Source organism: Nannospalax galili, unplaced genomic scaffold (assembly GCF_000622305.1).
Source record: "Nannospalax galili isolate Female #2095 unplaced genomic scaffold, S.galili_v1.0 scaffold668, whole genome shotgun sequence".
Taxonomy (NCBI): domain Eukaryota; kingdom Metazoa; phylum Chordata; class Mammalia; order Rodentia; family Spalacidae; genus Nannospalax; species Nannospalax galili.
Genome location: NW_008358090.1, coordinates 1,604,801 through 1,627,268, shown reverse-complemented (window position 1 = coordinate 1,627,268; position 22,468 = coordinate 1,604,801). Strand labels below are relative to the sequence as shown.

The window sequence follows — 22,468 nt, the reverse complement described above, 5'->3', positions numbered from 1 at the left end:
AAGGTGAGTGAACCCGGGTGGTGCAATACCCGGGAGGACAGAAGAGGCTGTTGGTTCCCCTGGAACTGAAGTTATGGACATTTGTTAGCTGCCATGTTGGGTGCTGGGATTCGAACCTGGGTCTTCTGCAAGAACAGTGTTCTTAACCGCTGAGCCTTCTCTCTAGCCCCAAAATATGGTTTTTTTTTTTTTTTTTTTTTCTTTTTTTTTGGTCTTTTCGAGACAGGGTCTCCCTGTAGCCCCAGCTGGCCTTGAACTCACAGAGATCTGCTTGCCTCTGCCTCCTGAGTGCTGGGATTAAAGGCGTGTGTCGCCACCCTGGCTAGAATTTTTTTTGTTGTTTTATTTATTATTTAAGGCAGGCAGGATCTGTATATTTAGCTGGTTATATATTTAGTTTTAGACACGGTACTGCTAAAGGTACTGACCCAGGCTGTCATGGAACTCAGTGTAGTAGTCCAGGTTTGCTCCCGGGCACAAGATTTGTTTTATTTTGAGATAGTTTCTCTGTAGCCCCAGCTGGCTGGAACACTCAGTGTAGGCCAGGCTGTCCTAGATTCCCTTGCCTCTGCCTCCCAAGTGCTGGGACTAAAGGCGTGGGTTTTGGTTGTGGCTCAAGATCTCCCTGTGTCAGTCTCTTGAGGGCTGAGATTGCCAGTGCACATCACTACACCTTCTTTGCAGGCTACCTTTTTTTTTTTTTGTCTTTTTGAGACAGGGTCTCCTTGTAGCCTCAGCTGTCCTGGAACTCACTATGTAGACCAGGCTGGCCTCGAACTCAAAAAGATCCGCCTGCCTCTGCCTCCCAAGTGCTGGGATTAAAGGCGTGCACCACCACACCCGGCTCAGGCTACCTTTTATCGTGTTTGTGCATGTGCCCAGCGTCAGCCATGGTGTATGTGTGGAGATCAGAGGACAGTTTTCAGGAGTAGGTTTTCTCCTTACACCATATTGTGTCCCAGGATTCACCTCAGGTCATCAGGCAGGCACCTTTACCCACTGAGCCACCTCTCAACTCAGGCCTTTTGGCCTAAGATGTTTAAAATGCTTTTAGAGGCTGGTGTGGTGGCACTTGCCTTTAATCCTAGCACTCCCAGAGGCAGAGGCAGGCAGATCTCTCTGAGATGGAGGCCAGCCTGCTTTACATAGTTCCAGGCCAGCTAGTGCTACAGGGAGACTGTCTCAAAGAAAAAATAAAATAAAAAGGAAAAAGAAAAAAGCCTTTTGGAAGTGCTTGCTTCTGTGTCTCAGCAGGTGTGGTTAGTGCATGAGTGGGGATCATGATAAATGAATAAATCAGGGAATTCCAGTCATTAAATATCTGAGAACAGTCCAAGGAGAAAGGTCAGTGTTAGATATGGAAGGTAAGCAGGGGTGACAAAGGCAACAGCAAGTGGAAAGCAGCACATAGACAGCAGGTGCAGAGGAGGTGAAGTGGGCCAGGTCAGGGCTTCTTTATTTAACTCCTCTATAAGACCACGTTGGCCCTGTGCCTCCCACACTTCAGATTCTGGGGTGACCTCAGCCTCCTGGGTGTGGGCACTCAGGAGCAGGGCATCATCCTCCAAGAAGTTGCCCAGCTGAGCCAGCTGCCTGCGGATGAAGTTGGTGGTGCGGTGAACCCGGCGCACATGCCCCAGCAGGCTCAGCAGCAGGGTCCGGTTGCGCTCGTGACACTGGCCCCAGGCGTCACACAACTCATGGTAGCAGTTGTGTTGTGCATGCTCTGAGGCAGCCAGAGTGGCTCCGCGGCCTGAGGGGCAGCAGTGCTGACCACCTTGCTGGCAATACTGGCAGTGTTCAGCCAGGACGCCTCGCAGCACTTGTGCAGTGCAGCCCTCATTGGGGCAGTCCGTCAACTCGAATGGGCATGAGTCCTGGTGCTCCTTTCGATAAGCCAGGGGGCATGTCACCAAGCAGCCAGCTACAGCGTTCTTGCACTGAGGAGTACCAGAAAGTTCAATGTTAGCTAAACCATGTCAGGCACTTTGTCACCAGTTGGGTCCTCCATGAAATCCCCAATCCATGACATCGACTGACCAAGAATAAATGTGACCTGGAAAGCCTCCCAAGCTTTTGTGATTCCAAGTTTCTTCATCTTGTAAAATAGAGGACTGAAGACTAATGGCTAACACACCAGACCCTCATCCCTTAAAATTCATCTATAATTCCCACTTTACATCTGAAGCTCTGTGGGCTCCAGAAGGTTAAGTAGTTTGCCCAAAGTCACACAGCAGCTAAGTGGTAGAGCCATCAGGTGTATAACCCCGGTGCTGCATTTGGTTCTATTTGAGAAAAGGTTGCCTCTTCTCCTGGCTCTGCCCCACCTCCATAAGGGTAATGGGAGTGGATGCTCAGAGCTACCTTGACATGCAGGTGGCCAATGGTTTTCCGGAGTTTATTCACATGGACCATCTTTCTCCTTTTCACCTCTTTTCTACAGCATGGACAGGTATTTTGTCTGGAAGGAGGCATGAGTAGAGGTGTTGGGAGTGAAGGGACAAGTGGAGGTCATATACCTCCCAGGGCAAGTGTTTATGGGGTGACCCAGCTAGTCCTGGCTGGGGCCAGGGACTTCAGACACCAGGGAGTGAGGGCACACACATGCTTTAGTGTCCCAGATTTTGCAGCTGAGACAAAGCTTTTGGGACTCAGTGTTTGGCACTTTCTCTGCTTGGCCATAAGAACTGACCCCCAGCCCTCAACCCTGCCCTCCTGGGTTCCCAGTGGTACCTGGTTAGCCAATGGAGGATGCACTTTTTGCAGAAGATGTGGCTGCATGACAACCTCACTGGTCTCTTGAGAACCCCATGACAGACAGAACACAAGAAGTTGCAGTCAGGAGGGTTGGCAAAGAGGTTGATATCATAACCACCACTCTGCAAAGTTCAGGTCAGTGTTAGGGCCTGAGTGGGACCAAGCTCCAAGCCCCATCTCCATACTGTCCATACCCAGCAGACATAACAGTTTTGGGGTGGGAAGGCAGACTACATGAGAACAGAGCATGCAGGGGTTAGTACCCATTTTAAAGGTCAATCTGTAGGGGCTAACTCCTCCAAGATTACCAATCCAAACTGGATGGAAGAGCTGGGATGGCTCCAAGTCAGACCCAGCTAGAGCCTTCCAAAAGGCTTTATATCCCATAAAGAGGCTGTCATTATCCGCTTTCAGAATAGGGTCCATTCCTGGACAGCTGGATAGGTAGCTGGATGTGGATACAAATCTTAGCTGGAGGCAAGAGATCAGGGTCTTACCATGACCAATGTCTGCAGCTCCACTGAGGCCCAGGGCTCAGGAGCCTTCATTTCATAACCTGTGTGGGCTGACATCACAGTGGCATTGTCCAGCTTGGACCAATCATAGCTCTGGTGCAGGATCTACTGGGACCTTATGGCCACCTAACCTTAGCTGACCCCTCTGAAAGTGAGCAGTAGGGTAGCTTCAACTCAGGATCAGTCTATGGTTGTGTCTGACAGCCTATATCCAAGAAAGAACCAAGCTTATAAAGGTTGGTTCCCCTAGGCTAGCAGGATCACAGAGACTCCACCAGGTGGTCCAAAGCTCAGGGGACTGAGACAAAGACTCACCTGTTTGCTTCACTAACATCCCTCAAATCCCATAGTTGGTGGCTCATCCTATTTAAAAACCCTCTTTTTCAGACAGGCCAATGTGTCTGTAAGGAAGGCCTTGGGGAAGTAACAGCTGGGGGATACATGTAGTAGGACTTTTTCGTCCCAGTGTGATGTCCATATTGGAACAGAGATTATCTTCACCAGATAGTCACAGAATACAAAGCCTAAGGTAATAGTAATGGAGCTGTTGACATTCGTGAGTCTCACTCCTTCCTCTTCTCCCCCAGTGCAAGTTATCTATGGTAGGATGAGACTTAGTGAAGTAGGTGTTTTGGGGTTACCCACATATCTGTTAGTAACCCCTCACCCATGCTCTGTATGTCCAATAAACTCATTGGTTTGCCAAGCTGGAATTTTACTTTGGCTGACATTGGTGCGCTATCTGGGGTGAACAGATGTGCCTCCTCAGGAAAATGCAAAACTCTTCCCCATAGGTACATCATTGATGTATTTGCAAGTTCACCTCAGCCTAGGTGATCATACCAAGATCTTCTGCCTCCCAAGTGCTGAGATTGAAAGCGTGTGCCACCATGCCTGGCCCATGATCTTTCACTTTTTAAAATTACTTCATGTGTATGGCCTGCATGCATTTCAAGTGCACTCCTGTTGTGAAATGCCTTTAGAGGTCAGAAGAGGGCATCTGATCCCCTGAACTGGACTTACAAATGATTTTAAGCCACCATGTGGGTGCTAGGACTCGAACCTGGGTCCTCTGCAAGAGCAGCCAGTGCTCTTAACCACTAAGTCATTTCTCCAGCCACCATTATCATTTCAAAAAAATTTTTATGTGCATGAGTGTACTGCCTGCATGCATGTAAGTGCACCCATGTCATACAGGGCCCCAGATCCCCTGCAACTGGTGTTACTGATGGTTGTTAGCTGACATGTGGGTGTTGAGATCCCTTGGTGTTAACTGAGCCATCTCTTCAGCCCCTCCAGATTAATTTTTATGTCAAGTATTTGCCTACATGTATATCACGTGCATGCTTGGTGCCTGAGGGAAATCTGAAGAGGGTGTTGGGTTTCCAAGAGATTTACAGATGGTTGTGAGTCACCACATGGATGCTGATAACTAAATGTGGTCCCTGCAAGCAGTTTTAATCTCATGAGCCATCTCTCCAGCCCCACTAGTCATATTTAAAAGAACCCAACACTGTCCAGAAAGCACTGAAAACTCAAAGGCTATACTCTACTCTATCAACCTTGTTAGGGGTTTGCTCCCCTGACCTTCATTCAGCATACTTTACCTGCTGGACCACACATACACTTAGGTTGTCACATGCTAAACTTCCAAATTCTACCTGTGCCTCAAAGAGTTGGAAGCTCATGTAGAGTTCGAGAGACTGGCGAGTAAACTGCACAGTTTTAGCCCTCCTGACACTGCAAGACATCCACCACTACAACCCCCCAGGGGGTTTAAAAAAAAAAAAAAAAGATGGGCAGATCTGGTGGAAACTCTAAGGCCCGCCCCTGCAATAGTAGGGACAAATGCATTTTCCAACCAGATAGGCGGGGGCCCCCCAAAAGATACGTTACAGGAAACAATTTAATTTGAGAAATGGGGACAACCAAATCCTTCCATTTTTGCACTCCGGGCGGCGGCCTTCAGTTACAGTGGAACCTGCGAAGGAAGGACAGGGTTAGGACCGAGGCCAAAGGCTCAAGAACCGCAGCGCGAAGGTGCTTGTGGGGGCCTGGGTTTCACCCTCCTACATCGTGGCAGCTGGCGGTGAGCTGAGGCCCCTGGTGGCTCTGGGCGCCGAATCTCAACCCAGGCCACGACCAAGGCCAGAGATGATTTTCAACAAACGCCGGCTAATCCCGGAGGCCTGGGGATGCAACCTACCTGAAAACCTCAGCGCCGCGCACCGAAAGGAACCCAAGGCCTAGCAAGCGGTGACGCACGTATTTATAGCAGCTTCCGGGCAGGGCCCGTCCCGCCAGGGCGCAGGCCAGTGCGCAGGCGCCCGCAGAGAGCGGTGGGGGCGGGACAACGCGGAGTCAATTACAGCCTTTTGCAGGCGTTTTGCGAAAGGAGTCCAGCTCTCGCGGTGCTTGGAGTGCCATAAAGCTGCCCTCCCGTGAGGTTTCGCTCTTCTTCCTCGGGAAACACGTGAGTCTTTCTGTCTTATTTGCCGAGTAAGGTCTTTGTAGCGGAAATCGGTGGACATCGGCCATCCCCCTAGGACTGAAGACCTCCGTGTAGGCGGTCGCGGAGCCCACCGTCCTTTTGACTTGCTCCTTGTATTTTGCCTTTTTCCATAGCAAATGGCGGATGACGCCGGTGCAGCGGGAGGGCCCGGAGGACCCGGAGGCCCAGGCTTGGGAGGCCGCGGCGGCTTCCGTGGAGGATTTGGTAGCGGTCTACGGGGCCGCGGTCGGGGCCGCGGTCGAGGCCGCGGTCGGGGCCGTGGGGCTCGTGGAGGCAAAGCTGAAGACAAGGAGGTAGGAGTGGGCGGTAGGCCGGGTAGGCCTGGGTGGGTGCCGCGGAAACGGCTCCGTTGACTGTCGTCCTTTACCCGCAGTGGATTCCAGTCACCAAGCTGGGCCGTCTGGTCAAGGATATGAAGATCAAGTCCCTGGAGGAGATCTACCTCTTCTCCCTGCCCATTAAGGTACAAAGTGGACTAAGCTGCAGGAGCAACGTTTGGGCGGGGTTCTGCACGACTGCATGGAGACAATTCAGGATGTTTGGAGAGGTCCTTGAGTGATCCGAAATTATTGCCCGGGGGTGAGGACTCGATTACGAGTAGGCTCTTAGACGTGGTGGGAAGCAACTTCGTGGTTTTCACAAGTTTGTTTTGTTACAGGAATCCGAGATTATTGACTTTTTCCTGGGAGCATCTCTTAAGGATGAGGTTTTAAAGATCATGCCAGTGCAGAAGCAAACCCGGGCTGGCCAGCGGACCAGGTTCAAGGTATCAGGGTTGTTCTTGGAAAGGTTGGACTATTAGTATCATAAGGGCCGAACAAACCTCTCTCACTCTGCATAGTTACACTTGGTTTCACCTGTGTAACTTTCGTACCGGGAGAGAGAGGAAAGAGCTCTTCAGGACCTTGGATTGGCCTCATAGTGGCCTCTCTTGCCTAGAAGAACTCCACAGTTCTTTTTTTTTTTTTTTTAATGTGTCAGTACTGGCAGCACCAGCCACCTCATACAAATCTGCAAATCTCTTTGCAGGCTTTTGTCGCCATTGGGGACTACAATGGTCATGTTGGTCTGGGTGTTAAGTGCTCCAAGGAGGTAGCCACTGCAATTCGAGGGGCCATCATCTTGGCCAAGCTTTCCATTGTCCCTGTTCGGAGAGGCTACTGGGGAAACAAGATTGGCAAGCCCCATACCGTCCCCTGCAAGGTGACAGGCCGTTGTGGCTCTGTGCTGGTGCGCCTCATCCCTGCCCCCAGAGGCACTGGCATTGTCTCTGCTCCTGTGCCCAAGAAGCTACTGATGATGGCGGGTATTGATGACTGCTACACATCAGCCAGGGGCTGCACTGCCACCCTGGGTAACTTTGGTAGGTTGGCTATAGCCTCTCTTCAGCTCCACTGGAGCACACAGGTCCAGTGTGTTTTTAGGTATTTTTAGGGAGAGAGAGGAAGGCCCTCCTAATGCACGACAGACCCGCCCCAAAGTGGCTTTCCTGTTCCTAGGAGTGTGACAGCTTCTCTTAATTTTGGGAGTGGGAGGGATTTTAAGCCAGGCCACCAGCCAACCCTTGTGCTTGTTCTCCAGCCAAGGCCACCTTTGATGCCATCTCTAAGACCTACAGCTATCTGACCCCTGACCTCTGGAAAGAGACTGTCTTCACCAAGTCTCCCTATCAGGTACTGCTTGAACCAGCTTTTTTTTTTTTTTTAGCATTTTTTTGGTTATATACCTAAGAGGGTAGGGGCATGCTAGTAAAAACTCCATTGGGTGGGTTTTTTTTGTTTTTTTTTTTTCAGGAATTCACAGATCATCTTGTGAAGACCCACACCAGAGTCTCTGTGCAGAGAACCCAGGCTCCAGCTGTGGCTACTACCTAGGGTTTTTATATGAGAAAAATAAAGTGAATTAAGTCTGTTAAGGCTTGTCTTTGTCTTGAGACCAGGACACCAGAAACACAGGCAGTGCACTTGTTTTATTTCACTTAGCAATGCAATCTTGAGTCATAGTGAAAAATTGTGGGATTCAGGCCGCCGCCGCTTCCTTAGCAGCCTTTCTCTCTGCCAGCATCCTGTGCTTCTGCTTTGCCAGGCACTTTCTGGCAGAATAATGGGCCCCCAAGTCATAATCTGGAGGAGAGGGAGAATTTGATAGAAGCATGAGCAAGGTCATACTTGCCTAGGGAAATCAAGTATGTAAGTAGAAAGCAATACACCCCCTCCCCAAAGGCATACACCCTCAAGGTGTCTGGGGTGTGAAGGGTCTCACTGCGGGTTCAGGTAGTGTGCCCACAGCTATATGGGAAAAGCCAAGTTATGGGGTCACTCACAGCGGTCATGGTAGGCCTTAGCCACCTGGGTGAACTGCTCCAGCTCCTTGGCACAGTTCTGCTTGTAGCTCTCGCCTTCCCTCTGCTGACAGGCCCTGAGCCTTTCTTGAATGATGTTGATGATTTCCTGGTCAACTTTGCTGTAAGAACAGGACAAGGGTGGCTGTCCCAAGAATACAGTGGAAGGACTAGGGGTCTCCCCCAGCCCCAGGTCTTTACCAGGAAGCTATCCCACTGAATCTGTAGCCAGTGTCCCTTTCTCACTTACTAGTCCCTTCTCCATTGCATCTCGGCCTCAAAGATGCACAGGATATCATTCTCCTTGCACTCTGTGATGTCTGGCACACGACGGTACTGCCGGTGGTAGTAATAAATACGGTTTTTGGTGTGCTGCCGCTCTATGAACTCTGCAAAGAAGACAACTCAAACTTAATGGCCTGTTGGTTTGGTTTTGGAGCCCAGGAGTACACCTTTTACATAAATAGGTAGTTGGACTGTTCAGTGTCGGTCAACAGAGTTCTGTGATGAACTGGATACCTCAAGATGGCTGGACTCATCTCTACAGCACACGGTTTGAGTTAACAAGGAGGTCCCTATAGGGAGTCACCAATACAACCTAGACTCAATCCCTTTGGGCACAGTGCTCCCCACTGGTAAACAGCTGGACAGCACCATCCAGACAGAAAAGACTTCTCAGATGCTACAACAGAGGGAGCTGTCTACTGCAGTACTACACCTGACCCTTGGAAATTTGGTTTGCAGATTTTGACCTAACCCAAGGACCCCCAGTAAACCAAGGGCAGTGGCATGTGCCTGTAGTCAAAGCTAGTTGGAGGCTGACACAGGATTTGCTATGTTATCTTGGACAACAGAGATGTCTGAACAAAGAAACCACTATCACTATAAGATCCTCAACTCTGAGAAGAGGGAAAGCAAACCAGCTGAAATGCTGAATAAAGAAGCTACTCAAACCAGGATGGTGGAACACGCCTTTAATCCCAGCACCTGGGAGGCAGAAGCAGGCCATGAGTTAGAGGCCAGCCTGGTCTACATAGCCAGTTCCAGGCTAGCTGGGGGATACAGGGAGACCATCTCAAAACAAAAAAGAAGCTAATTAGCATGTTCTGAGGGGCTGGAGAGATGGGTCAGCGGTTAAGAGCACTGGTGGTTCTTGAGAGGACCTGGGTTCGATTCCCAGCACCCATGTGGCGTCTAACAATAGTCTGTACTGTAACTCCAGTTCCAGGGGAATTGGACGTCCTTTTCTGACCTCCGTGGGCACTGCACGATATGGGTGCACTCAACATACATGCAGGCAATACACTCATACACATTAAAAAATTAAAAAAAAAAAAATTAGCATTCTTGGGGCTGGAGAGATGACAGGGGTTAAGAACACTGGTTGTTCTTGCAGAAGACCCAGGTTCGAATCCCAGCATTCACATGGCAGCTAACAACTGCCTGCAACTCCAGTCCCAGGGGATCTGACAGCCTCTTCTGACCTCCGCGGTCATTGCACGACACGGGTACACTTGCCTACATGCAGGCAATATACGCAAACACATAAAAATAAAAAATTAGCATTCTTTGCATCCCAAATGCTGAATAAGCTACTAATTGAATGAACAACGTGCTCTAGCTGCTGCCCATGCTGCTAACAAACAGGACCACAAAGGGATGAATGGAGCATTCTCCGAGACCAGAAAGGTAAGTTGGTCGTTATAACTTTGCACGGGTGGTGAATGAACTGTGACCCAAAAGAAACTAATGCATCCTGAGGGAATGCAGATGGACAACAAACCTGTCCATGTCAACAAAAGCCTCTTAACCGCCTACAGGTGCCCACCAAGCAAAGCACCTTGCAAATGGGCTAGATTCCCGACCAGTAACGTTTGAGTGAGGTCGGGGGTGGGGGTGGGGGCAGAGGGCAACCAAGGGATTCAGTTTAAGGCCGAGAAAGAATCACGACGAGGAAGGAGTCCCAAGAGGCCAACTGTCCCAGAGTGCAGCGGGGGCGAGGGGAGGTCCTAGAAAGTGGTTCGGGTACAGTGGGGAAGCAAAAAGAGGTGAGGGCTTAGGGTGTTCCGGGTAAGGGGTTCCAGGTACCGCAGAGGGTGTTCCGGGTGCAATGGGGGTCAAGGGAAGAGACTTGAGACTCTGGGTGCGGAGCAGCGGCATGCAGCTTACAGTAGTACCGGGGGACGGGAAGTGAACACGGGATTCGCAGGGGAATGGGGGTCTCCGTAGGGCGGGCGTAATCCGAGCCCCGTACCTCTCACGAGGGTCACGGGCCAGTCCACGACGAGGTCGAAGGCCTTCGTCAAGAAGATGATAGGGTTGGGCAGCGAGGTCTTCGGCGAGGGTGCCGGCGTGCGGCGGGGGGATTCAGGGTACACATCCTTGTCCCAGGAGTCCGGCATGGCTGCACACGCGCCCAGCGCGGACTTCCACCTCAACCGACGTCCGGACTAATTTGCCCTGCGGAGGACGCAGGCACCTCTACGCTTGCGCGGAAGGGCTGCAGCTGCGTCGGCGCCGAGGTTGGGGGTGTCGCAGGGAACCACGGGACTGTAGCTCGCCATGCGAGCCCCCTTGTGGCATCCGGCGCTATCGCACCGGTGGGCTCCGCCTGCTTTAGTTGGACAGAAGCCAGGAAACCAAGAAATGCTTTGACCTGGGCCTACAACTAAGGGCTGCAGAAAGAAGAGTGAACACTGATTGCCTGGCACTATGGAGAGCACAGGCTGGTAGAGTACACACACAACAAATAGGCCAATAAATAATAAATAACACGTTTGGTGTAAACGTCCGCCCTACTCCAGGAAGGCCTGCTGGACTGCCCAACCCTCTAGTCTGCTGGGGGATCTGGGCTGTGCCTGGGCCCCTCATGTGCTGGTGAGTACAGTGAGCTTGGGGGTCTCTCTTGGCAGAGGGATTGGCAGGACTTAACCCTCTGTGGCCCATAGGGAAAAGCAGTTCCCATTCTTGGCACAGGGTGCTTTGCCCTATTTCTGAAGATTCTGTTCTGGTCCCAAGTTCTGTGCCCCACTACACTGGCCAATATCTGATATCGCACCTGTCTGTCATCCAAGTGCCGGTCACTGCCTGGCCAGAGTTGGAGACTGAGGACATAGAGCTATCAGCTATAGGGATTCAATGCATCTAGAATTACAGAAACATCAGCTTGTGACACAGAAGTCAGACCCATGAATCTTAACATTTTTTTTAAGCATAGAATCTTAGTATCTAATGTAGAATCCATTTTCTCTGAGGAATATCTTTGTCTTAGGGTACTCAGTGATTCTACAGCTACAGAACCATATAACAATAGAATCTTGGGATTGAAAAATAAGTAGGCACAATGGTGCAAGCCTGTAGTCACAGCTACACATAAGGCTGAGGCAAGATGATCATTTCAGAGGCAGAGGCAGATGGATCTCTGTGAGTTCAAGGCCAGCCAGCCCGGTCTACATAGTGAGTTCCAGGCCAGCTGGGGCTACAAGGACAGCCTGTCTCAAAAAAGAAAGGAAAAAAGATGATCACTTAAGTTGAGTTCAAGACTAGCCTGGGGAGCCAGATATGTGAGTTCATGACTATAAGCCTGGCATTTGGGAGGCTGAGGCAGGAAGATTGTCATGAGTTCAAGTCCAGCCTGGGATACAGGGTGAGACTTTTCTCAAAACAAAAAGCAGCTAGATGTGGTGGCACACACCTTTAATCCCAGCACTCAGGAGGCATATGCAGGTGGATCTCTATGAATTTGAGCCTAGCCAGGGCTACACAGTGAGACACTATCTAAAAAAAAGGGGGGGGGGCAGAGGCTGGAGAGATGGCTTAGCAGTTAAGAGCACTGACTGATCTTGCAGAAGACCCGGGTTCAATTCCCAGTACCCACATGGCAGTTAAGGACTGTCTTTTTTTTTAAATTTTATTTTATGTGTATGCGTGTATTGCCTGCATGTATATAAATGCACCCGTGTCGTGCAATGCCCACGGAGGACAGAAGAGGCAGTCAGATCCCCTGGAACTGGAGTTATGGACAGTTGTTAGTTGCCATGTGGGTGCTGGGATTTGAGCCTGGGCCTTCTGCAAGAACAGTCAGTGTCTTAACTGCTGAGCCATCTCTCCAGCCCAAGAACCGTCTTTAACTCCAGTTCCAGGGGAATTCGATGCCCTCTTCTGACCTCTGGGGCATTGTACGACACAGGTACACTCATATACATATTGAGTGCAGGCAATGCACTCATAAACATAGAATAAAACTAAATAAAACATTCTTTAAAAAGAAAGGAAAAGAAAAAGGTAGGGCTGAGGATGTAACTCGGTTGACAGAATGCTTGCATACATAAAGCCCTGGACTTGATTCCAAGCACAGTATAAACCAGGTATAGTAGTAGTATACATCTATAATCCCAGCACTTGGGATGTGGAGGTAGTAGGATCAGGAGTTCAAAGCCATCTTTGTCTACATAGCATGTTCCAGGCCAGCCTGTGATACATAAGACCCTGTCTCAAAAAAACAAAAACAAAAAAAAACAAATAGAAAAAAGTAAATTCATACATGTAAATGCTCATTAGTCCCAGGGTGTTAAGGCCAGAAGTCTGATCTTGATCTTTTATTTTTTCTTTTTTTGTCTTTTTTGAGACAGGGTCTCCCTGTAGCCCCAGCTATCCTGGAACTCACTATGTAGACCAGGCTGGCCTTGAATGTACAGAGATCTGCCTGCCTCCACCTCCCAAGTGCTGGAGCTACAGGCCTGTGCCACCATGCTGGCTTTGATCTTGATCTTGATGGTGATAAGGTCAGCCCCACCCATCTCAACTCCCACCAAGAAGTCCAGCTGACAGCTCTCAGGACTAGAAGACTCCTCTACCAGACTCAGACTTTCCTCTTGTCTGCAGCCTGAGAACAGCAGTCCCCAAATCCCTCTAATCTAGGGCACCTTGTGCCTGTCAGGCCACAGTGGTCCTGTCCTTGAAGAGTTGTCACCCAGCTCCAGAACTACAGAGGAAAGAAATGCTAGTCCTGGTTCCAGGTGTCCTGACTGCAGGCTGCCCATCTGATACCCCTCCCAGGTTTGCTGCTGGCACCAAAGGCCATGCTGGCCACAGGGGCTGACTGAGGTATCCGCCAGAGCTAAATCTGGGATCTGGCAGCTGGGTGCCTTGGCCCTATCACTCGACCTCTGGTGCCTGGTGGGGAGGCCCCTTCCTGACTTGCAGGGAATCAGCCATGGTCAGTGGGCTGGGGCTATACCCAGGGGAGGGGGTTCCTTAATGTCCTTGGGGCTGTGAAATATGGGAAGTTTGAAGAGGCAGCAAAGGGTCAGGGCTGGGCTGTTGGGCCTAGAGGTGGACAGACCTCACTTGCCCCTTTACTTTACTGTCTTAGATCCTCCTAGGTCTTGCCAGGTTGAGTTCACAGAGACAGGAAGCCCATGGGTGTAGAGACCCCCATCCCTAAATCTCCACCATTTGTTCTGTAGATAGATGGAGTGGCACTGAGGATTGGCTGGACCTCTGCCTCAGGCTTCTAGCCCACCTCGGGTGGGTTGGGGTTCTGGATCATCCTGCAGTCACCCAGAGAGAAACCTCAGCACTGACTTCCTCCCTTCTTCCTACCCTCAGTCCCACCGGAAGTTCTCTGCTCCTCGCCATGGACACCTGGGCTTTCTGCCCCACAAGAGGAGCCAGCGGCACCGGGGCAAGGTGAAGACATGGCCTCGGGATGACCCCAGCCGGCCTGTGCATCTCACAGCCTTCTTGGGCTATAAGGCTGGCATGACCCATACCCTCCGAGAGGTGCATCGCCCAGGGCTCAGTGAGTCATTGAAGGGGGACACAAGGCAGAGTGGGGGATGGAATCTTCCAGATGCTAGGAGCCAGAGATTGCTCTTGTGGTCCAGGAGGGGTCACAGTCCCCAAAAAGATGAGGTCCTGTCCAGGGGAGTTGCCCTCAAGACAAGCAGGATCAGCAATGAACCTTGTCAAGCCCTGACCGTGGGCAATGCCTCTTAGGGGTTCTGACATTCGTAGTTTAAGACTGAGGAACTGAGGCATGGAGAAGCTAGAAAACTAGCCCCAGGTATTTAGTAAGTGGACAAATTGGTATTCAAATGTGGGTACCCTTGTGGGGCTCAGTTCTGTAATCCCAGCTACTCAGGATGCTAAGGCAGGAGGATTGCAGGTTTGAGGCCAGCCTGGGTAATTTAGTGAAAGTCTGTCTTAAAATAAAGGTACTGCTGGGCGTGGTGGCGCACACCTTTAATCCCAGCACTTGGGAGGCAGAAGCAGGCGGATCTTTGTGAGTTCAAGGCCAGCCTGGTCTACATAGTGAGTTCCAGGACAGCTGGGGCTACAAGGAGACCCTGTCTCAAAAAGACAAAAAATAAATAAATAAATAAAATAAAGGTACTAAGGGGCTAGAGAGATGGCTCAGTGGTTAAGAACACTCACTGTTCTTGCAGAAGACCCAGGTTTGAATCCCAGCACCCACATGGCAGCTAACAACTGTCTGTAACTCCTGTTCCAGGGGATCTGACAGCCTCTTCTGTCCTCTGTGGGCACTGCACAACACGGGTGCACTTACCTACATGCTGGCACACCACTCATACACATAAAATAAAAATAATAAAATATTAAAAAAAATAAAGGTACTAAAAGAATTGGGGATGTGGCTCTGTGGTAGAGTGTTTACCTTACATACTCAAAGTCCTAGGTTCAATCTCCAGCACTGCTAAAAATAAGATAGTAAAAATATAAAAAGGTGGGTGATCTCATCAAACCTCCTCCACAGTGTCTACCTTTTTGACTGTACAGCATATATTTAGTTTTTCTTTCATTTTGTCATAGGATAACTGTACATGTACATGTAGGTATGAGAAATAGCTATGCTACCGATATGGATAAAATCCAAGCCTCCTACACCATTTCTCCAGCCCTGAAACCTGATTTTTTTTTTTTTTTTTTGAGACAAGATCTTACTACATAGCCCAGGCTGAAAGTGATCCTGTCTTAGTCTACTGAGTGCTAGGATTTCAGGCATGTGCCACATACCCAGCTTTCCTCAGTTCTGCATGCTTTCATGGGTCACTTGTGTGAATTTATGTACCTGCTTCCTCTGTCCAGGTGCCCAACAACCCTGCTCTGTGGGGCACTAGGCTGCCCTTATATAGCCAAGTCTACTCTGGCTCTCCCCAGCTTCCTGGCAACACTCTGCTCTCCACCCTATTACACAGGTTCCCTCCCTCCCTCCCTCCCTCTCTCCCTCTCTCCCTCTCTCCCTCCCTCTCTTCTCTCTCTCCTCCCTCCCTCCTTCTTTCTCTTCCATCTTTTCTTTCTCTTCTCTCCCTCTCTCTCACCCTCCCTTCCTTTCTTCTCTCCTTCCTCAATCCTTTCCTCCCTCCCTTTTTTTCAATTTCCTTCCTTTCATTTTTAGAGTATTTATTTATTTATTTATTTATTTTTGGTCTTTTTGAAGCAGGGTCTCCCTGTAAGCCCCAGCTGTCCTGGAACTCACTATGTAGACCAGGCTGGCCTTGAACTCAGAGATCCTCCTGCCTCTGCCTCCCAAGTGCTGGGACTACAGGCGTGCGCCACCACGCCCAGCTAGAATATATATTTCAACCAAGCATGTTGGCTCATGCATATAATTACAACACTTGGGAAGTGGAATCAGGAGGATCAGGAATTCAAGGCCATCCTCAGCTACACAGCAGTTTCAAAGCCAGCCTGGGCAACATGAGATCCTACCTTAAAAAAAAACAAAACCTTGAGTGTGGTGGTGTACCCCTTTGATCCCAGCCCTTGGGAGGCAGAGGCAGGCAGATCTCTGTGAGTTCCAGGCCAGCCTGGTCTACATAGCAAGTTACAGGCTAGCCAGGGCTATATAGCAAGAGCCTGTAAACAAACAAAACAATACAACCAAATCAAACCAAACCCCTTCCAAACAAACAAAATCTCAAGATGAAACCCATACTAACCAAGCACTAATACCCATGAAATCATGGGTTTCTAGGACTCTCTAGCACTAACAAAACTAAATTTACAGTTATTAAAAGTAAAAAAGCCGGGCATGGTGGTGCACGCCGGGAGGCAGAGGCAGGCAGATTGTTGTGAGTTCAAGGCCAACCTGGTCTACATAGTGAGTTCAGGTCAGCTGGGACTACAGGGAGATCCTGTCTCAAAAAGACAAAAGAAAAAAGTAAAAACCCCCCCAAAAGTTATGGTGGCCCAACTACACCCTGCAAGATAGCCTTGTTTCCTGGCCTGTCTTGTGTGGCTGGCTTCTTACTCCCTTCCCCAAGGCCTCAGGAGATTCCCTTACATCCTGTCCTTGGGTCCCAACCAGAAATTTCCAAGCGAGAGGAGGTGGAAGCGGTGACAATTGTGGAGACACCACCCTTGGTGGTGGTGGGTGTGGTAGGCTATGTGGCCACCCCTCGAGGCCTGCGGAGCTTCAAGACCATCTTTGCTGAACATCTCAGTGATGAGTGCCGCCGCCGCTTCTACAAAGACTGGTAAGGTCCTATCCCCAGCTCTGTGCTGGAGTGATGGAAGGAGGAGAAGCCTTCTCAAGGCAGGAAAGTGTGTGTAGTGCACACAGGAGTATGTATTAGAAGGCTGGAAAGGAAATTGAGGAAGGAAATTGAGGAAAAGAGGAAGCAAATATTCAAATTCTCAGGGTTGGGTTGCTGAGATGGTCCAGAGGATAAAGGTGCTTGCTAACAAACATGCCAACCTGAGTTTGATCCCTGGGATCAGGCAAAAGGAGAGAACTGATTCTATTGAGTTTTCTTCTAACTGCCACATTTGGGTTGTGGCATGTGTGCTGTGGTATGTGTACACACATTAAATAAATAATGTAGCGGGGCATGGTGGTGCATGCCTTTAATCCCAGCACTTGGGTGGCAGAGGCAGGCGGATCTTTGTGAGTTTGAGGCCAGCCTGGTCTACATAGTGAGTTCCAGGATAGCTGGGGCTACAGGAAGACCCTGTCTCAAAAAGACCAAAAAAAAAAATTTTTTTTTAGGCTTGGCCCCAGCATTTGAAAGGCAGAGGCAGGTGATCTCTGTGAATTCTAGGCCAATCTAGTCTATGTAGAGAGTTCTAGCCAGCTAAAACTCCATAGTGATATGACTCTGTCTCAAAAAATAAAAAAGAAAGCTAGGCATGGTGGCACATGCCTTTAATCCCAACACTTGGGAGGCAGAGACAGGTGGATCTTTGTGAGTTCAAGGCTAATCTGGTCTACATAGTGAATCCAGGCCAGCTGTGGCTACAGGGAGACTCTGTCTCAAAAAAGACACACAAAAAAAATTCAATGGGCTAATTTGATGAAATTTGACTCTGAGCTTCCTACCAGCCAAAGTAAAAAGAAAAAGAACCAACTAAGAGGCTCTTACACATTGGCCAAGTGTGGTGGCACCCACCTTTAATTCTGGCACTTGGAAGGCAGAGGCAAGCTGATCTCTGTGAGTTCCAGGCCAGCCTGGTCTACATAGTGAATTCCAGGCCAGGCCAGCTGCTGGGGGTCGGGGGGCGGGCGGTGGAGGCTCTTACACAGAAAGGTCCTTTCAGGCCTCTGAAATTCTGTGGCACTAAGTCCTGAAAGGGAAGGCACATCTGCCTGGGGAACCTCACCCCCCAACATCTTATGCAGACACAGGTCCACCCCTGACTCTCTATGGTAGATGATAAATAGGGGCCCCAGCATTAGTACAAGGCTGTATGACCAAGGGCAAGCTGGCTGACCTCTTACATCCCTGCACTATAAAACAGGATGAGGAATGAAGGGCAGTGAGGACTGGATGGGTAATGGATGTAGAGCATCCCCCATTGGGCAGTGATGAAAGAGCTCCAGCAGTGCTGTTTTTACTGTTTATATTATGAATTTGCCCCCCCACCCCCGCATCCCAGACTTTAGCTCTTGGGAACATTGGCTTTTTCATCTCTAGAATGGGGTTCATGTTTCAGAGCTCTGGAGAGAATTAGGAAGGGTGTCTACCTAGCTGGAGGCAATGACATCTGCTCACCTTGTCCCATATCTGAGGCAGACTTTAGAGGTCAGCTTACTGCTGGGTACATACCTGTAATCCTAGCACCCAGGAGGCTGAGACAGGAGGATTTGGAGTATTGGGCCAGCCTGGGAAAAACAGTAGGATGCTGTTGAGAGAGAGAAATAAAGATAGAGATAAAGATAGTCTATGATTTTAAAAAAAAGGCTACTAGAAGCAGCCCAGGCCCCCAGGGTGGGGGCTAGACCAGGGTTCCTGCTTGGTGGGCTATGGGTGGGGTGGGGTGGTTCAAGGCAAGCAGGACTACCAGGGAGTCACCTGGCTGGGTCTTGAGTATCCTGTGTGTGTCTCAGGCACAAGAGCAAGAAGAAAGCCTTCACCAAAGCCTGCAAGAAGTGGCGAGACACCGACGGCAAGAAGCAGCTCCAGAAAGACTTTGCAGCCATGAAGAAGTACTGCAAGGTCATTCGGGTCATTGTCCATACCCAGGTCAGCCCAGCCCCCACCTTCAGCCTGTTTAGCTCTGGCACCTTCTTCCATCCCCCACCTCCCAGGCGAAGAGCCCTGCCCTGTCAAATGTCAGCTTAAAAATAGTACCAGTGCTGGGCACAGGCTCAAAGTGTAGCCAGCCACCTGACCGGCCACTCCTGTTCCAGAGTTGAAAGGTTGCAGGCATAGGATGCTATGTTAGTGTCATCAACAGATATAGGACATTGGCATGCCCTGTGGACAGCAAAGACCCCCAAATGTCCTGAAGGACCTGAGTCTCTGACCAAATGTTCAGTGTGGGGGGCTGACTACACTTGGGATCCAGCTTGATTTTGGCTTAAAAGTAACTAACATCCTCATTCTGGAAAATTCCTAGGCATTCTGTCTTCAGGGAAGGGTTCCCTAGGCACCACAATGGAAACCCCAGCTCCCCGTGGCACCCCACCTGCTCTCTGAATACAGACACCCCAGTTACTCTTAACACTTGCAGTTAATAGTGAACAAGTCAGTGCTTGATGTTCAACTTGACCTCCAGGGGTCATGAAGGCAGGGCTTACACTCACCTAATTCCCTTTTGGGCTCCAGGGCCTACCACAAGCCTGATATCCAGGAGGCACTCCATAAATATTTGCTGAACACTATGCTGTTATCTAACAGGTCTGCTTCCACCTATATGTCTTCTTAGCCTGTGGTGCTAATAGCAGCCAGAGCCCTGCTGGGTAGTATAGTCATTATACCTGCACTTGGAAGAAATTTGGTGCTCATCCCTATACCTGTGTGACTCTGCTACCTTCCGTGCTCCCATATGACCATACTGGGTTCTTTTCAGTCCTATCAACTCTCCAAGATCTTCCCTGAGACAGATCCTTCTCACATGTTGCTTCCTCTGTCTAAAACACACTTAGATCTTTACCTAGTGACTCCTGTTACTGGTATTACCTCCTCAGAGAGGCCCCTCTTTCCTGACCACTCTATCTGAAGTGCTGCCCATAGTCCATCAGAACATTCAACCCACTCCAAGAGTTTATTTAACATTCTATTTGTTCTTAAAGTAGATGGTGGAACTCTACTGAGATGTGGAATCTTGTCTGCCTCAGTCTGTGCTGTACAGCACTCAGGATGTGGCTGGGGCATGAGAATTTCTGTGAATAAATACAAGTGGGAAAGACTTAACATTACCAGTTGGCCAGCCACCTGCAGGTGTGGGGGTGAAGGGCTGTGAACATCTCTGAATCACTGACCTCCCTCCTGTGCCCTGCAGATGAAGCTGCTGCCCTTCCGGCAGAAGAAGGCCCACATCATGGAAATCCAGCTGAATGGAGGCACTGTGGCTGAGAAGGTGGCCTGGGCCCAGGCATGGCTGGAGAAGCAGGTGCCTGTACATAGTGTATTCAGCCAGAGTGAGGTGATTGATGTCATTGCTGTCACCAAGGGCCGGGGTGTCAAAGGTAGGGCTTCATGGAGACATAGGCTCCAGGGAAAGATATTTAGTGGGGGCTAGAGTGGCCTCTCAGTTACCAGTCCTTCCTGCCTACAGGGGTCACTAGCCGATGGCATACCAAGAAGCTGCCGAGGAAGACCCACAAGGGCCTTCGAAAAGTGGCCTGTATTGGCGCCTGGCACCCTGCCCGAGTGGGCTGCTCCATTGCCCGAGCTGGGCAGAAGGGTTACCACCACCGTACAGAGCTCAATAAGAAGGTGTGTCCATGGTCCTGAGGAGTCCCTAGAGCTTTATGTGTTGGGAGGCATGACTCAAACACTGACTGGGTTCTTGAAATGCCCTCATTAGCTCCTGGGTCTGAGCATGTGTTCTGAGAGTGTGGCCATGCAACTGGTTCCAGAACCCACTTTTGGTCCCCACTGTGCTCTGTTTTCCTGGTAGATCTACCGCATTGGCCAGGGGATACATATGGAAGATGGGAAGATGGTCAAAAACAATGCGTCCACCAGCTATGATGTGACTGACAAGTCTATTACACCACTGGTGAGGCTAGGTGGCCAGGCTGGCCAAGTGGGCCTGGTATGGCAGGGGCCGGGTGGATGGGAGCTAGGCCCCAGTCCCAGCAGGTGCTACTCTGCCCAAGAGCTCTATGTATGCTCCACAGCTAGATGGCCCTCGCCCCCCCACGTATACTAGGGACAAAGTCCTGGCAGGTGGGCAGTGATGGGAGGACTGATATGCCAGTGAGCAGCCACTTAGCAGCCCCAATCCTTGCCTGCTCCTACACCCTCCTCATCTGCTGTGAGGAAACTGTACTCAAACTATGTCATGAGGACATGGGTGCAGCAGCTCTTTTGGTGGCCTGGGAAACAGCCCTGAGCCAGAGGCCAGCAGCCACGGAATCTGAAGCAAGTATCTCGAAGCTGCTGCTTTAAAATATATTTTTTATGTACATGAGTGTCTTCCTTGGAGGTCAGAAAGAGAGCACAAGAATCTCTGGAACTGGGGTTATGGACGGTTGTGAGCTGCCATTTTGGTGCTGGAAACCTAACCCTTGTCCTCTTTAGGAGCAACAAGTGCTGTTAACTGCTGGGTCATCTCTCCAGCCCCTCTTTTTTTTTTAGGGGCGGGGGGCAGGGTTTCACTTTGTAGCTCTAGCTGGTGTAGACCAGATCCACCTGCTTCTGCCTGGATTAAAGGCATGTATCATTTACCACCCCCCCCCTTTTTTTTTAAATACAGGATTTTCTGTAGTCCATGATGACCTCAAACTCCCTATGTAGTTGCAGATGACCTTGACCTTGAACTATTTTTTTTTTTTTTGGTCTTTTTGAGACAGGGTTTCCCTGTAGCCCTAGCTGGCCTGGATCTCACTATGTAGACCAGGCTGGCCTCGAACTCACAGAGATCTGCCTGCCTCTGCCTCCCCGGTGCTGGGATTAAAGGCGTGCAACACCACGCTTGGCAACCTTGAACTTTTGATCCTACTGCATCTACCTCCTGAGTGCTGAGACCACTGGGGTATGCCACCACAGCCAGGGTTTTTTTGGGGGGGGGCTCTTTTTGAGATAGAGTCTCTCTGTAGCCTAAGCAGGCCTGGAACTCACCATGTAGACCAGGCTGGCCTCGATTTCACAGAGATCCACCTGTTTCTGCTTCCTGAGTGCTGGGACTAAAGGCGTGTGCCACTATACCCAGCTAACAGCCTGTTTTTTAAGGCAGTGCTGGGGTTCAAACCCAGGACCTCATGCATGCTAGGCAAGCACTCTTCCAATTGAGCTACAGAGACAGACTCACTCTGTAGCCCAGGCTGGCCTCACACTACCTTGAACTCAAAATGATTCTCCTGCATCATCCATCCAAGTGCTGGAATTACAGATGCATGTCCAGCAACCCCAAACTTCTGAGCTTCTGTATCTCCCCTCTACAAAAATGCAGACTGTTAAATGATATTAAGATAGGAGAAGGACTTAATATGTGACTCAGATGCTGCACTGAGTGGTATCACTCAGTGATACCCCTGTATCTTGGGGGTTGGGCATGAGGCTCCTTCCCATCTCAGTTTTGTGTGGGGAACTTTAGGGTTCCCAACTACCCCCTAACTCAGTTTCCCTGTACCTGGCCTGGTTTGATCTGTTTCCCTGTAGGGCGGCTTCCCCCACTATGGGGAAGTGAACAATGACTTCGTTATGCTGAAAGGTTGCATTGCGGGTACCAAGAAAAGAGTAATCACGCTGAGGAAGGTCAGCATGGCAGCTGGGTAGTGGGTTTCAGTAACCTGTCTTTCTTCAGCCTGTTTTGCAGTGGGAGTAGGGGAGTGGTGGGAACATAAAGGAAGGGGTCTGGCTGGAGTCAGAGTGAGCGAATCCTTCCTGGTGTGAACTGGAAGTGACAGGAGATAGGGCCCTCCATTCT

At 50.1% G+C, this 22,468-nt stretch overlaps 4 protein-coding genes and 3 non-coding genes across 17 annotated transcripts in view; 4 read left to right on the top strand and 3 right to left on the bottom strand.

The window, feature by feature from the left end:
• Nucleotides 1-1,181: 1,181 nt before the first annotated feature.
• Rnf151 (ring finger protein 151) lies at nucleotides 1,182-5,600 on the bottom strand. 9 transcript variants are annotated; one of them, XM_029557761.1, is made up of 6 exons: nucleotides 5,479-5,600; nucleotides 5,169-5,253; nucleotides 3,255-3,322; nucleotides 2,734-2,879; nucleotides 2,365-2,461; nucleotides 1,184-1,940 (listed from the first exon to the last, which is right to left on the bottom strand). In XM_029557761.1, the coding sequence occupies exons 3-6, from the start codon at nucleotides 3,303-3,305 to the stop codon at nucleotides 1,314-1,316; spliced, it is 921 nt and encodes a 306-aa protein (XP_029413621.1). In that variant the 5' UTR covers nucleotides 3,306-3,322; nucleotides 5,169-5,253; nucleotides 5,479-5,600; the 3' UTR covers nucleotides 1,184-1,313. The 9 variants fall into 9 exon arrangements, with proteins under 9 accessions (XP_029413617.1, XP_029413615.1, XP_029413622.1 ...); XM_029557758.1 differs by having other exon boundaries at nucleotides 1,185-1,940; nucleotides 3,255-3,417; XM_029557763.1 differs by having other exon boundaries at nucleotides 1,186-1,940; nucleotides 2,734-2,798; nucleotides 3,255-3,417.
• Nucleotides 5,315-5,442, bottom strand: LOC115068130. The gene has a single exon (XR_003847508.1). It is a non-coding gene; the product is annotated as a small nucleolar RNA ACA64 (small nucleolar RNA).
• A 22-nt stretch (nucleotides 5,601-5,622) lies between the features above and the next one.
• Rps2 (ribosomal protein S2) lies at nucleotides 5,623-7,699 on the top strand. The gene is made up of 7 exons (XM_008856232.3): nucleotides 5,623-5,745; nucleotides 5,898-6,077; nucleotides 6,158-6,247; nucleotides 6,443-6,550; nucleotides 6,814-7,147; nucleotides 7,366-7,457; nucleotides 7,578-7,699. The coding sequence occupies exons 2-7, from the start codon at nucleotides 5,901-5,903 to the stop codon at nucleotides 7,656-7,658; spliced, it is 882 nt and encodes a 293-aa protein (XP_008854454.1). The 5' UTR covers nucleotides 5,623-5,745; nucleotides 5,898-5,900; the 3' UTR covers nucleotides 7,659-7,699.
• Nucleotides 6,607-6,738, top strand: LOC115068133. Its single transcript, XR_003847510.1, has one exon. It is a non-coding gene; the product is annotated as a small nucleolar RNA SNORA64/SNORA10 family (small nucleolar RNA).
• Nucleotides 7,163-7,296, top strand: LOC115068134. The gene has a single exon (XR_003847511.1). It is a non-coding gene; the product is annotated as a small nucleolar RNA SNORA64/SNORA10 family (small nucleolar RNA).
• Nucleotides 7,700-7,734: 35 nt separating the features above from the next.
• Ndufb10 (NADH:ubiquinone oxidoreductase subunit B10) lies at nucleotides 7,735-10,623 on the bottom strand. Its single transcript, XM_008856225.3, has 4 exons — nucleotides 10,380-10,623; nucleotides 8,376-8,514; nucleotides 8,108-8,247; nucleotides 7,735-7,907 (listed from the first exon to the last, which is right to left on the bottom strand). Exons 1-4 carry the CDS (start codon nucleotides 10,525-10,527, stop codon nucleotides 7,804-7,806), a joined length of 531 nt encoding a protein of 176 aa, XP_008854447.1. The 5' UTR covers nucleotides 10,528-10,623; the 3' UTR covers nucleotides 7,735-7,803.
• Nucleotides 10,624-10,747: 124 nt separating this feature from the next.
• Rpl3l (ribosomal protein L3 like) overlaps nucleotides 10,748-22,468 on the top strand; it is a 12,580-nt gene continuing 859 nt past the window's right edge. The window contains exons 1-8 of one of the 3 annotated variants that reach the window (XM_029557754.1): nucleotides 10,748-11,002; nucleotides 13,736-13,928; nucleotides 16,458-16,626; nucleotides 18,477-18,612; nucleotides 19,874-20,060; nucleotides 20,150-20,310; nucleotides 20,495-20,596; nucleotides 22,201-22,296. In XM_029557754.1, coding sequence (XP_029413614.1) covers nucleotides 13,889-13,928; nucleotides 16,458-16,626; nucleotides 18,477-18,612; nucleotides 19,874-20,060; nucleotides 20,150-20,310; nucleotides 20,495-20,596; nucleotides 22,201-22,296 — 891 coding nt within the window. In that variant the 5' untranslated portion in view covers nucleotides 10,748-11,002; nucleotides 13,736-13,888. Of the gene's footprint in view, nucleotides 11,003-13,289; nucleotides 13,344-13,735; nucleotides 13,929-16,457; nucleotides 16,627-18,476; nucleotides 18,613-19,873; nucleotides 20,061-20,149; nucleotides 20,311-20,494; nucleotides 20,597-22,200; nucleotides 22,297-22,468 lie in introns of those variants that run through there. The other 2 variants (XM_008856224.1, XM_029557753.1) reach the window with 2 other exon arrangements.

Bases quoted from the DNA above. Each gene is read 5' to 3' on its own strand.
- Rnf151 (XM_029557755.1), bottom strand. From the start codon at position 5,023: ATGTCTTGCAGTGTCAGGAGGGCTAAAACTGTGCAGTTTACTCGCCAG. The intron at 2,462-2,733 runs GTACCACTGGGA...GCCTCCTTCCAG, and splicing joins ATCCTCCATTGGCTAACCAG to ACAAAATACCTGTCCATGCT. The intron at 1,941-2,364 runs GTAGCTCTGAGC...GGTACTCCTCAG, and splicing joins TTGGCCACCTGCATGTCAAG to TGCAAGAACGCTGTAGCTGG.
- Rps2 (XM_008856232.3), top strand. From the start codon at position 5,901: ATGGCGGATGACGCCGGTGCAGCGGGAGGGCCCGGAGGACCCGGAGGC. The intron at 6,551-6,813 runs GTATCAGGGTTG...ATCTCTTTGCAG, and splicing joins GCCAGCGGACCAGGTTCAAG to GCTTTTGTCGCCATTGGGGA. The intron at 7,148-7,365 runs GTAGGTTGGCTA...CTTGTTCTCCAG, and splicing joins TGCCACCCTGGGTAACTTTG to CCAAGGCCACCTTTGATGCC.
- Ndufb10 (XM_008856225.3), bottom strand. From the start codon at position 10,527: ATGCCGGACTCCTGGGACAAGGATGTGTACCCTGAATCCCCCCGCCGC. The intron at 8,515-10,379 runs GTACGGGGCTCG...TCTTCTTTGCAG, and splicing joins GCCCGTGACCCTCGTGAGAG to AGTTCATAGAGCGGCAGCAC. The intron at 7,908-8,107 runs GTGAGTGACCCC...CCTCTCCTCCAG, and splicing joins TAAGGCCTACCATGACCGCT to ATTATGACTTGGGGGCCCAT.